The sequence below is a fragment of the Culex pipiens genome, chromosome 3 (genome assembly GCF_016801865.2).
Source record: "Culex pipiens pallens isolate TS chromosome 3, TS_CPP_V2, whole genome shotgun sequence".
Taxonomy (NCBI): Eukaryota; Metazoa; Arthropoda; class Insecta; order Diptera; family Culicidae; genus Culex; species Culex pipiens.
In genome coordinates this window covers 24231659-24245923 of record NC_068939.1, presented here as the reverse complement: position 1 = coordinate 24245923, position 14265 = coordinate 24231659, and the positions used below count along the sequence as shown (strand labels likewise).

The following is a 14265-nucleotide window of genomic DNA, read 5'->3' as shown; positions in this document are numbered from 1 at the left end:
TTTGTGAGTTCAATATCCCACTTTTTTTCAATTTTTCAATTCAACCCATATAATTATTTGTATAGTTGTGGTTCCTAAACGCAAAAAAATCGTATGAAAAGTGGGATATTGAACTTAGAAAATCATGATTTTTGGTAAGGGTGTACTCCCTTCGGATTTTTCTCTGGATGAACGTCCAAAGATTTTCTTTTGATGATGATTATTCCATCGCTGCTGACTTTTATAAGTATTATGCTATCTGTCTTCGGCAAGTAGTTGGTTATGATTAGAACTTTATAGTGTATTAAAGACAATTTTTCCGCTGTGTTTAAATTTCCATTAAAAAATAGTTTTAAAAGGGAATTGAAATTTGACACTAAAACAATTGCTCACAGTTCAAGCAATTTTTTAATTATCGTTTAATCCAAATCAAAATGAAAATAAAATTTTCTGATTAAGGAATAATGTTATTACTTCGTTCTTTTTCAATATATTAGATTTTAAATTGCTGAGAATCTTTTTCCAAGCAATTCATGAAAAATGTCCAACATTTTCAATGTTGTATTTTTTAATTGAATGTTTATAAGGGTGACAAAAGGAATGGATTTTTTTGAAAAAGAGCTAGTTGACATCCCTTGGCTCGGTTTCTTATCCAGCTTTTTAAGCGAAAATGGCGTTTGAATGGTGAACGCCCGAAATGTCAAAATCACGCAGTGGTACCAACATTACGAAAAAAGTGTGCCATGGCATGACAGCCGCATTTTTTTCTAATGTTGGTGCTACTGCGCGATTTTGACATTTCGTACGTTCAACATTCGAACGCCATTTTCGCTTAAAAACCTGGATAGGCAAAAATAAGCCGGAATACCTCCAAAAATGTTTTTTTTAGCAATTCAAAAATATTTTTAGAAGGAAAAGCACACTTGCTTTTTATTCTCTAATTTCTTAACGTCAGAGATTTTTTACTTTTTTGATCGGACTGCATGATGCTGAGATACTGCATCGTAAAGTTTAATTTATGTGAAAAGTGAGATTATTTAGGTGTCATATAACTAGCTCTCTTTTTTAACTTAATCCCTAGCATTTGAAAAATTTTAAAGTAAGTTTTTTTAGCTCTTTCAAAATGTCAAATAAACTTGAATAAACCATTTTGAAGTAGTTTTGATTGAAAAATCAAGAAATAAAAAAAATTAAGTTCCATTTTTTATATTGAAAACTTAACTGTTTAGTAGATTCTAAGATATCGTGGGTTGAAAAATTACCTAGGTGACACATAGAAAAACACTTTTCTCAACATTTAAACATTTAGTTGCTGTATCTGAGCAACCTGCTGATTGCTGTCCGAACGTTAAAAAAAATTGTAGCTTTTCTAAAATATTTTTTGCATATGGCAATTTTAAATTGCAAAAATTAACATTAAAAAACACATAAAGACTTAATTTGTATAGCACTTTTTTTACTTACTTTGCTGAGCACATTTTGTTATGTCGAAAATCTCTAATTATAATACAGATTTACACATATTTAAAAAAAATCAAAGCTTGTATGGAGGAACCAATTCATTTAAATCTTAATTCAATATATCTCGAATCAAAAAAATATTTTTAAAAAGATATAAAACATGTTTCTCTGTCATTAAAAAAAGACGGAAAAAACTATCTCTCAAAGTAGAACAATTTTTAAAACGTTTTCAGAAAAAGGTTATGTTATGGATAAAAACTTCATATTGCATAATGATTGATTTTATATTCGAATGTTTTGTGACATTGTTACTCTTAATCAAGAAAATGAGCTTCAACATTAATTCATATAGGGGAACTATACCCTTTCTCAGCCTATTTCTATTATCGGCCTATCAGCACTTTGGTCATGAATTACAGCTTAAATAAAGTGTTTTTGACTGTTTCAAAGCAATAAATACCTCAAATAAAAGTGAGCAAGCAACTCTTCATTGTTGATACATCTGAAAATGTTGATTTAATAGCGGAAAACAGCAAAAGTGATGAGAATTGGTCGAACGGCTTAGTGTGATTAAAATGGGTATATTTCCCCTAGTTTCTGATTCCCGGTCGGAAAAAAATCTGGTAAATTTGAGTGTCTGGCGCAGGCGGACGTTTGTCGTGCAGTTCAGACACACTTGGCACATTTCTTTTAGCCAGGTTTTGCGTGACGCCCGACGAATCTGGCAAAAATCTGGCGGAATAACACACAGCTGTCTGGCACAAAAACGAATCGGTTCAATCGGTTGAACCGTGCACGACCGGTTTGTTGCATATTCGCCAGAATTCTGGCAACATTCTTGGGCCAGTCGGGGGGAAAATCTGCCAGACGTCTTGCGCAGCTAAGTGCAGCGCCCAAGACAAAACGCCCGCCAGGCGCCCCCCTTTTCCGTCTGGGTTGGGTATCATGATTTGTTATACGCTGATTTCACCGTAGGGGAGAGTGGGGAGACTTGATCCCATTTTTGTATCGCTCATAAATCCGTCAATTTCTCACCAAACTATGAACGTTTAGCATGAATTGAAAGCTTAAACATTCCAAGCGAAAACAATATATTAAACCGACATTTCCAAAATATTAGGGATAACTTGATCCCCCTTTCAACATTTTAAAGAAATCTAATGCTAAATGTTTCTTATTCATCCAATTTATTAATTTTCTATAATTTACAGCAATTTAACATAAAACCTGTACATTTGTGTTTAAAATATATCAAGTTTAGTATGTAACATATTTATTGAGCATGTTTACAAAAGTTGGTAATTTTGGTTTACAAAACATTTGAAAAATGGTTCAAAATGCAGAAAGTCATCCACAACTTTATTAAAGGAATCCATGTACACGGAGAAAAATGAGTTCCCAAAATCATGAACAACCGTTCATGAAATTCGGAACCACGAACAAAGTGTTCAAATTTCATGGTACGATTTTGAAAAACGTACCATGAAATTTGAACTCTTTGTTCGTGGTTCCGAATTTCATGAACGCTTGTTCACGATTTTGAGAACTCATTTTTCTCCGTGTACGAAAAATCAAACCAATTAATTAAGCTTGAGGCTGATTCCAGTGACTGTAAAAAAGCAGGGATCAAGTCTCCCTAAACGCACTTTTTTAAACAATTGATTGTAAAATAGTATGACGATAAATCTGAAGAGATACTGACTTGGGATCAAGTATCCCCGAGGATCAAGTCTCCCCACTCTCCCCTATTTGTAACAAAATTGCATGATTTCATTGTTTATACTTATTTAAAATGTCTGATTTTTCGTTGAGTTTAACAAAAACTATTCTTTATTTTCTCTCGTTCCCAGAAAATGGACTCCTCTCCGATGAAAAACAACCGCAAGGTTCGGTTCTCCCTGCCAGACAACAACATTCCCGTGGTTTTACCGATGTCTTCGTCCTCAACCCAATCCGCTAAGCAGCGCCTTTCCCACGGAACCCTGCAGTACGTCAACGGAACGCTGGTCAGTCAACCGGCGCCACAACTACAACCCGCTGGCACCCCACAACCTCCGCTGGACCTAAATCGCCAGGTACCGGCCCACTTGAGAGCCCCAAAAGCCAAGGAACCGGGCACGAAGATTGTGCTGCACTTGAGACCTTCCACCGGAGTTGAGAGATTCGAAAATGTGGAAGTTTCGCCGAAACCTGCGGGGAACAACGGTGGAACTGGGCCGTTGGAGAAGGGTGGCAATGGTAAGAAACAACCCCAGAAGAGCAGCCATCCACGGTTGGAACCGAGGACGTTCAAAATGCTGCCGCAAATCAATCCAAAGTTCCCGAGTTCGGATGAACTGACCAACGGAGGACCGGTTCGGGACGCTTGCCATCGGCACAAGTCCAGTGAAGAACTCGGCAAGACAACGGACGCAAATAACAATGTCCAGCACGTTAAAAAGCAAACGTTGATGCTGCGTTCCCTCTCGAGCGTCGGAGGTCCCAACGGCAGTGCCAAATCCCTGGCAACCCGGCCACGAGCAAAATCCGTCGGAAAAATCAACGCCCCCAGAGGGACCAAAACCCTAATCTCCCCGCACCTCCAAACCCACGACAGTGACATCACAATCAAAGTGCTGGAAAGTTCCCCGGCCCGGCGACCCTACCCGTCATCCTCCTCGGAACTGACCAGCGGCGATCTGCGCCGGTACAGTGAACCGATAGACTCGAGCAGCATGATGGCGGCGTCCGCAAAACCAGTTCAAAAGTTTCAATTTGCCAAGTGTAACTTCCTAACGGTGCCAGAGTTCAGCGATCGGTTCGAAGGCATGGAAACGGTTGTTTCCACGTCCGGTCCGACCGTCGAAGGTGGTCCCGACGAGGACCTGGAAGAGGACGACGACGAGGAGGAGGAGGACGAAGAGGAGCAGGAGCAGGGTGGTGGCGAAGAAAATGGTGACGTGTGCCAGGATCAGGAGGGGAACAAGAGTCGGGTTAATGGCGGGCGGGAAAATCGAATCAACGGCAACGGAGGTGGTGGCGTGAACGCGATCGAAGCGGTGAAAACGGGTCGAAAGGGGTTGAAGAGGAATGGAAGTGTTGGTAAGTTTGGGAGAGGGTGTTGATGAATTTGATGAAGTGAACAATTGAGCAAACTTTAATAGGGGAAGGTGGGGAAAGACTAAAAATCAAACTTATGACTCTATTTTAAACGATTTCTTTTAGTTTTTAGTTTTTAGTTTTTAGTTTTTAGTTTTTAGTTTTTAGTTTTTAGTTTTTAGTTTTTAGTTTTTAGTTTTTAGTTTTTAGTTTTTAGTTTTTAGTTTTTAGTTTTTAGTTTTTAGTTTTTAGTTTTTAGTTTTTAGTTTTTTGTTTTTAGTTTTTTGTTTTTAGTTTTTAGTTTTTAGTTTTTAGTTTTTTTTTTTTAGTTTTTAGTTTTTAGTTTTTAGTTTTTAGTTTTTAGTTTTTAGTTTTTAGTTTTTAGTTTTTAGTTTTTAGTTTTTAGTTTTTAGTTTTTAGTTTTTAGTTTTTAGTTTTAGTTTTTAGTTTTTAGTTTTTAGTTTTTAGTTTTTAGTTTTTAGTTTTTAGTTTTTAGTTTTTAGTTTTTAGTTTTTAGTTTTTAGTTTTTAGTTTTTAGTTTTTAGTTTTTAGTTTTTAGTTTTTAGTTTTTAGTTTTTAGTTTTTAGTTTTTAGTTTTTAGTTTTTAGTTTTTAGTTTTTAGTTTTTAGTTTTTAGTTTTTAGTTTTTAGTTTTTAGTTTTTAGTTTTTAGTTTTTAGTTTTTAGTTTTTAGTTTTTAGTTTTTAGTTTTTAGTTTTTAGTTTTTAGTTTTTAGTTTTTAGTTTTTAGTTTTTAGTTTTTAGTTTTTAGTTTTTAGTTTTTAGTTTTAGTTTTTAGTTTTTAGTTTTTAGTTTTTAGTTTTTAGTTTTTAGTTTTTAGTTTTTAGTTTTTAGTTTTTAGTTTTTAGTTTTTAGTTTTTAGTTTTTAGTTTTTAGTTTTTAGTTTTTAGTTTTTAGTTTTTAGTTTTTAGTTTTTAGTTTTTAGTTTTTAGTTTTTAGTTTTTTAGTTTTTAGTTTTTAGTTTTTAGTTTTTAGTTTTTAGTTTTTAGTTTTTAGTTTTTAGTTTTTAGTTTTTAGTTTTTAGTTTTTAGTTTTTAGTTTTTAGTTTTTAGTTTTTAGTTTTTTTTAGTTTTTAGTTTTTAGTTTTTAGTTTTTAGTTTTTAGTTTTTAGTTTTTAGTTTTTAGTTTTTAGTTTTTAGTTTTTAGTTTTTAGTTTTTAGTTTTTAGTTTTTAGTTTTTAGTTTTTAGTTTTTAGTTTTTAGTTTTTAGTTTTTAGTTTTTAGTTTTTAGTTTTAGTTTTAGTTTTTAGTTTTTAGTTTTTAGTTTTTAGTTTTTAGTTTTTAGTTTTTAGTTTTTAGTTTTTAGTTTTTAGTTTTTAGTTTTTAGTTTTTAGTTTTTAGTTTTTAGTTTTAGTTTTTAGTTTTTAGTTTTTAGTTTTTAGTTTTTAGTTTTTAGTTTTTAGTTTTAGTTTTTAGTTTTTAGTTTTTAGTTTTTAGTTTTTTAGTTTTTAGTTTTTAGTTTTTAGTTTTTAGTTTTTAGTTTTTAGTTTTTAGTTTTAGTTTTTAGTTTTTAGTTTTTAGTTTTTAGTTTTTAGTTTTTAGTTTTTAGTTTTAGTTTTTAGTTTTTAGTTTTTAGTTTTTAGTTTTTAGTTTTTAGTTTTTAGTTTTTAGTTTTTAGTTTTTAGTTTTTAGTTTTTAGTTTTTAGTTTTTAGTTTTTAGTTTTTAGTTTTTAGTTTTTAGTTTTTAGTTTTTAGTTTTTAGTTTTTAGTTTTTAGTTTTTAGTTTTTAGTTTTTAGTTTTTAGTTTTTAGTTTTTAGTTTTTAGTTTTAGTTTTTAGTTTTTAGTTTTTAGTTTTAGTTTTTAGTTTTTAGTTTTTAGTTTTTAGTTTTTAGTTTTTAGTTTTTAGTTTTTAGTTTTTAGTTTTTAGTTTTTAGTTTTTAGTTTTTAGTTTTTAGTTTTTAGTTTTTAGTTTTTAGTTTTTAGTTTTTAGTTTTTAGTTTTTAGTTTTTAGTTTTTAGTTTTTAGTTTTTAGTTTTTAGTTTTTAGTTTTTAGTTTTTAGTTTTTAGTTTTTAGTTTTTAGTTTTTAGTTTTTAGTTTTTAGTTTTTAGTTTTTAGTTTTTAGTTTTAGTTTTTAGTTTTTAGTTTTTAGTTTTTAGTTTTTAGTTTTTAGTTTTAGTTTTTAGTTTTTAGTTTTTAGTTTTTAGTTTTTAGTTTTTAGTTTTTAGTTTTTAGTTTTTAGTTTTTAGTTTTTAGTTTTTAGTTTTTAGTTTTTAGTTTTTAGTTTTTAGTTTTTAGTTTTTAGTTTTTAGTTTTTAGTTTTTAGTTTTTAGTTTTTAGTTTTAGTTTTTTGTTTTTAGTTTTTAGTTTTTAGTTTTTAGTTTTTAGTTTTTAGTTTTAGTTTTTAGTTTTTAGTTTTTAGTTTTTAGTTTTTAGTTTTTAGTTTTTAGTTTTTAGTTTTTAGTTTTTAGTTTTTAGTTTTTAGTTTTTAGTTTTTAGTTTTTAGTTTTTAGTTTTTAGTTTTTAGTTTTTTAGTTTTTAGTTTTTAGTTTTTAGTTTTTAGTTTTTAGTTTTTTAGTTTTTAGTTTTAGTTTTAGTTTTTAGTTTTTAGTTTTTAGTTTTTAGTTTTTAGTTTTTAGTTTTTAGTTTTTAGTTTTTAGTTTTTAGTTTTTAGTTTTTAGTTTTTAGTTTTTAGTTTTTAGTTTTTAGTTTTTAGTTTTTAGTTTTTAGTTTTTAGTTTTTAGTTTTTAGTTTTTAGTTTTTAGTTTTTAGTTTTTAGTTTTTAGTTTTTAGTTTTTTAGTTTTTAGTTTTTAGTTTTTAGTTTTTAGTTTTTAGTTTTTAGTTTTTAGTTTTTAGTTTTTAGTTTTTAGTTTTTAGTTTTTAGTTTTTAGTTTTTAGTTTTTAGTTTTTAGTTTTTAGTTTTTTAGTTTTTAGTTTTTAGTTTTTAGTTTTTTAGTTTTTAGTTTTTAGTTTTTAGTTTTTAGTTTTTAGTTTTTAGTTTTTTAGTTTTTAGTTTTTAGTTTTTAGTTTTTAGTTTTTAGTTTTTAGTTTTTAGTTTTTAGTTTTTAGTTTTTAGTTTTTAGTTTTTAGTTTTTAGTTTTTAGTTTTTAGTTTTTAGTTTTTAGTTTTTAGTTTTTAGTTTTTAGTTTTTAGTTTTTAGTTTTTAGTTTTTAGTTTTTAGTTTTTAGTTTTTAGTTTTTAGTTTTTAGTTTTTAGTTTTTAGTTTTTAGTTTTTAGTTTTTAGTTTTTAGTTTTTAGTTTTTAGTTTTTAGTTTTTAGTTTTTAGTTTTTAGTTTTTAGTTTTTAGTTTTTAGTTTTTAGTTTTTAGTCAAGTTTTTTTCCTGAATCTCGGGCATATTTTGTTCCAATTTTTACTTAATTTAAAACATTACATAGTTTTTTTTTTCAACCAAATCTCCTTATTTTGATGTTTGCTTTGTTTTAGGTTCAGTTTGCATTTTGCCAAATTGTAATTGATGATTGAACAAAAATCGAGCCGATAACCAGTTTTTGTTAATTAATTTAAGCTATAAAAAAGTTTTGCTGATCGAATATGAAAAAATAATAATATAAAAATATATAAAAAATCCCGTTTATTGGGAATAATAAAACCTGAAAATTTCAAAGTTTTTTAACAAATACTAACAAAATATAGCAAAACTTTGTTATTTGTCATTTATTGTAATTTTTCATCAAATTCAATAGGCAATTTTAATTCCTTTTTCAGACATGAAATGTCAAAAGGGTAGCTTTTTATCTTTTATAAAAAAAATAGTGCAGTTTCCGGTGCTCAATTTTTTTCATCATTTTAACCCTCTACAACCAACCCTTCGGGCTTCGATTTAAAAAATCGCCGAATTTTCATTTTTCAACCAATTTTTGATCTTTAAAAAGCATTGGAAAGAAAAACTGTTAAAATTTAAGAAAATTTTGGTTTGGATGTTTCATTTGTTTTATATAACTTCACGAATGTTTTTAAAATTGTATTTTTTGGGGACAATTTTGGCAGTGTTTTTCAGTAAAAAGAAGTATACAGTAATTGTTGTAGTGTCCATGACTATGCCTCTACGCATTTTTTTACAATGTATATGATAGTTATGCTATTTTATAGCAGAAAATGTGAAAAACAAGCAAAAAATCAAAAAGTGACTGTAAAAACATAAAAAAAACTAGTTAGGCAAAATGTAATGATAGGAGTTCGTAGAATAGTCCAAATACTACCAAAAACAAACATAAACTAAACAAGATAAATGCAAATTAAAATGCTAAAAATAAAACAAGAAAAACATAAAACAAGAGAAGTAAAGTTTTTCGTAGAACAAAAGTTGCTCCTAAACACGGGAAAAATAAAAATTTTCGAAAAAAAAATTGGGCAGTAGAGGGTTAAAGCCAAAATCATGAAAGGTGTTTAAACCATTTAAAAAAAAAACCTTTTAAGATTTTTTTAGCATTTAGTAAATTTTTAGGCTCATCAGATGATCGAGTCAGAACTGTAGTTTAAACAAACATACAACTTAACTTATGAATAAAAATTGAATAAAATGCAAAATTTAAATTATCAAACATACAAAATTCGTCACAATTGAATTATTTTGGATAGTTTTGATAGATAATTCTATTAAAAATACGTCATGACATATAACCAATAGTTAATTTTAATAATTGTCAGATTTGCAAAATTTATATAAAATACAAAAGGAAAAGCATAAATAAAATTTAACGAGTTTTTTCGTTAGCGTACACAGAAAAAAAAATGATGGTAATATTCATCAGGAAATGGTGACAGATCTGTGGCTAAAAAAATGATTAATTTTACCCCAGAAAATGATTAATTTTCATCAGTTTTTGATGAATATTCATTAGGTTCACATTTTTACACATTTTTTCATGTAATATTACTCAAAAAAAGAGGTAATATTCAACCTACCAAATTTTCAACATTCAAAAATTCAACTTTTTTTTCTGTGTACCGCTTGCACTTTTTTTTCTATGTTTGAAGAATTTTTGATTATTTTTGAAAGTATAATTTTAACTTAAAAATGATTTTGAATATTTACCTGAAATTTTGAATGCGACTTGCTCATTCTTTTTCATGAAAACTGGCGTCGGTAAATTTGTCATGCAACAGAACGAAAATCAGGAAAAACACAGGTTATTTAAAAATTGAAGTTTATTGGCTACCCTGAGACTTAAGTTATCAAAGTGTTATAAAAGTATTCTGATCCGTCACAACTTTTGAAATATAATTTTAATTTTGTTAGTTACAAAATTTTGTCTGATAAAACTTCTATTTTTTTTAAATTTATTTAATAATTCTTTAGTGAATAATGATAAAACATACATTTTCTCCCTTCAACTCTCCCTTCCCAGACACCGACGCGTCGACCTCGTCATCGTCGACGTCGGCGGCGGCGAAAGCTCCGTCCCATCATCGACTCGACGACGCCGGCTTCAAGTGCATCCAGGACACGAACCTCGGCCGAGACAAAAACTCGCTCCAATTCTGGGACTTTGTCGAGCGGTGGCGGGCAAACCGAGCGCTGAAAAAGCTGAACGCCGACAATTTCCTCAACGGCTGCGGCGGCTCGGCCAATGGCTCAGTTCAATCGGGTAGCTCGGGCCGTGCGGACGTGCGAAGGTTGGTATCACGCGGTCGTTAGTCGTTTTGTGAATGGGGGTTTGAGTTTTTTTTTTTTAAATTGAGGAAAAATAGTGTGGGGAAACACGAGGGAAATTGCGCGAATTGCTGGTTTTGTGACTATTTAAAAGGAAAGAAAGTAAGTGTTTTCAAAGTATGAAGTGAAAATTATTGTTTCAAACTTTTATGGTTCGTTGCCTGTGCGAGAAGAGTGACTTCATTACTATTGAACCGAAACAGAAAGTTGAAAAGATAAGCTTGATTGTAGTAAACTTGATTGAGGAGTTGAACTTGAACCTATTTGAGAATCATAGCAATATAACAAAATGATCATTTTTTGAAAAATTCGAATTTATTTGCTTCAAAATTATATTTTTTCTCGTTCCTCTCAAGAAAAAAAAACTTGCAACACTTTATCTTTCACTTGTTTTTTGAATTGGTATAATTTGCAATTCTAAAATACAAGAATACTTATTCATCGCACATCTGTTCAAATAATGATGACCATTTTATTCAAATTTCTGCTGTTCTTGTTCTGCCACAAATTACAGTTCAAACAGTGATCAAGTCTTAATTAAGATGTAAGAGACCACACTATTTAAAAAAAAGTACAATTTTCTAGCAGTTCGCATGGATCCACCAATTTCTATAATTAAATCCACGATTAAAATCAGCAATAGTTCATCAATCGGAAAGCATCGAACCCGGCTTATCTCAAAAAGCGTTCCCATTCCGGGATAGTTCCCGTCAAACCTTTCTCCCAAGGATTGGGGAAAGAAGGGGTTAATTTCAAACGAACTTTGTTTATTTTTGCGCGCCTTTTCGGTTTACTCGAAAATCTCAAATGTGAGTTATTTTGGTTTGGCGTGTGCACGCCGATAAATATTGGCTTTTTTCCCCTGAATCGCTCTCTCTCCGGTACAAAACACGCTGCGAGAGTTGTTGTGGGGCATAATTATCCAAAATACACCGAAACTGAACTGAACTGCTCTGAACTAGACTGAAAGGGAGAGAGATAGAAGGTTGGGGTGTTTGGTTTTGGATTCGCACAACATTGAACTCCGAGGTGGGAATCGGCGGAAAGTGATGTTAACGAGGTGTCAAAATGAACGAGTGATTTTCCTGCCAGAGAAAAACCTTCACTTCGGATATTGGTATGCGCAGAAAAACATGTCTACCGGAAAAAGTCACGAGATGTGCATGAGCTTGGCGGGAACTGAGCATGATTTTTCGCTAATATTGAGTTTACGGGGTTGAAAATCAATCCATAATACATGATTCAGATGTTGGAATTATTTGAACATTTGGGGCTTTTCATACCATGTTAGATTTTATCAGAATGTGTTGACAAAAGTCAGATTAAATTAAATCCTTTACCTGGTTTAGTTTATACTAAAATTTAAACCGCTTGCTTTTTGAAAAATGGCAACTGGTCTGCCGAGACCCTTAAAAGTGCGTTTTCTGAAAATACTTCTTTTCACAGGTTGATTTCAGCTAATTTCTAAAAAATATATTGCAGGTTTAAAAAAAATCTGCTGCAATTAAAAAAGAAATCTGACTAAGAAATAACAAAATATGTTGACAAATCGATGCCTCTGTGCTCTCTTGAGCTAACTATATAGGAAAACCAGCAAGCTTAGTACAAGAGAGCACAGAGGCTTCGAAATATAAATATAAAAATAAATAAATATTTTGACAATCAAGTTACTAACTGTCCAACCGTTGTTGAATAAATTTCACAAAAATAAAAACAAAAACTTTTTACCACAAATCTCACAAAAATAAAAAAAATGCATTAAAATATACATTTTCAACTAACAACAGAATAAATTTGAAGAAATCTGGTTCATAGCCGAGATACAGCTAATTGAAGTAAGCAGTTAAAAAATAGATGCCACGATATCTGAACACCGCTTTGATCAAATCGGCTCAAAATTTTTATGAAAACTCTTTAAACCAGTTCCGTGTGCATGAATACCGATTTTCAAAAAGTTTATTTAAAAAAAAGATAAAAATATTTTTATGTTTTGCATATAAATCTGACGATTAGATTCTGATAAATTTTTAAACAAAAATTTGAAATCGAATTTCGTCATGCACACGGTAAATATCTTAAAAGTTTTCACCCCAAATTTCAGCCAATTTGGTCCATCTCGGTATATTTTGAGAAAAACGTTCAGAAAGTTTGACAATTCGCTTCACGCATGTAAAAAATTAGAGCTTAAATCTTCAATTTTATCATGGAATATCTTTATGAAACTTTCAAGAGTAGCTGGGAACCAGCTTTTGAAAGTATTGAATAAATTTTCTGAAACATGAAAATTTGAGGTAACCCCTTAACCTGTTTGATTTTTGAGTTTTTTTCAACTACATCTTCGTAAAATGCAATTTTAAAGAAAAAATAATCTAATAATATTAAAAAATGTTTTTATTACCAAATGAAATAATGGGTCAACTATTGCTTCCATTTTTATATATATATATATATATATATATATATATATATATATATATATATATATATATATATATATATATATATATATATATATATATATATATATATATATATATATATATATTATATATATATATATATATATATATATATATATATATATATATATATTATATATATATATATATATATATATATATATATATATATATATTATATATATATATATAATATATATATATATATATATATATATATATATATATATATATATATATATATATATATATATATATATTATATATATATATATATATATATATATATATATATAATATATATATATATATATATATATATATATATATATATATATATATATATATATATATTAGGGTGCCCAGAATATGGGACTTTTTTTCAAAACCTCGCTCCACAAGCTGAATATTGTTCCTTGACCTATTTTAGGACTCTGGGCCAAATATGAGCAAAATCGTTCATCATTTACCCATTGATACTCGGAGGTGAAGTTTGTATGGGAAAAATCGAAAAAATGTATGGAAAACCCAAGTATCTTACGGTTTGGTCTGCACGGGGCGCTACTTCCATCCAAATCTTCTCAAAAGTGAGATTCTTATTGGAAATTTGATGCTCTACAACTTTGTAGAACATACCAAAGCTGTAAAACTCGATCCTGAAAAGTTATTAGCGATTTAAAATAGTCATTTTTGTATGAAAAACATTGTTTTCGCCAATTTTAGGCTCGGGTATCAATGGGTTAATCTCAACCAATTTCGCTCCCATATGCGCTATTGAATTGTTTGAAGTTCCGATAAGTAGTTCAAAAGTTATGTATAAAAATGTGTTAAAAGTTTGTAAACTATGTCCGGATCCATCAGTAATAATTGTTGGTAAATAGTGAGGAAGGCATCAACCACATAGGTGGATTAAGTTAGTTTTTTCCTAAGCTTAAACGTTTTGAACAGATCTGTGGTCCCAAAATTCAAAATTTGTAAAAAGATTCAAAAATCTTTATTTGATTTTTCTTGCATAAATAAGGGGTTGTTACAATGTTATTCGAGATATGCCCCCCCCCCATTCCCTATCACCCACTTTTCCTACGATTGTCACAAACTCTGGGTCCTCCCCTCTCCCTCTCCCCTTATTCATGGACGCCATTTTTGAACAAACCTTAATCGCTATATTTTTCTTCTGAATTATTAACAATCATTTTAACAAGTTTTTGGATGAAAATAGAAATTGAAGAAAAATAGATTTAAAATTCAAAACGGCTTTACTATGACCAAGAATATTAAAGAATATTTTAACAACATACTTTTTTCTAATGTTCATAATTAATCCTTCCAGCAAGGGCATCATGGTCCCATGACTGTGGGCTTGATTCTGATGTCTAGACAATATGACAATTGACAATTAGAATCTGAGAAAATCAGGAGCATTGTTGCTGCATTAATAAAAGAACGATAAATTTCAACAACAATGATGTTTGATAAAGATTCATTTTTTGAGAAGATTGTTGATGATTCGAATATTTGAAGATTCGAAGATTTGAAGATTTGAAGATTTGAAGATTTGAAGATTTGAAGATTTGAAGATTTGAAGATTTGAAGATTTGAAGATTTTGAAGATTTTGAAGATTTGAAGATTTGAAAATTTGAAAATTTGCTATACAG

The 14265-nt window shown here is 29.5% G+C and overlaps 1 protein-coding gene across 3 annotated transcripts in view; it reads left to right on the top strand.

The window, feature by feature from the left end:
* LOC120420678 (uncharacterized) overlaps positions 1 to 14265 on the top strand; it is a 57496-nt gene that overhangs the window by 13767 nt on the left and 29464 nt on the right. For all 3 annotated transcript variants that reach the window (XM_052710271.1, XM_052710272.1, XM_052710273.1), the window contains 2 exons: positions 3291 to 4521; positions 9846 to 10113. In XM_052710271.1, coding sequence (XP_052566231.1) covers positions 3294 to 4521; positions 9846 to 10113 — 1496 coding nt within the window. In that variant the 5' untranslated portion in view covers positions 3291 to 3293. The remainder of the gene's footprint in view (positions 1 to 3290; positions 4522 to 9845; positions 10114 to 14265) is intronic.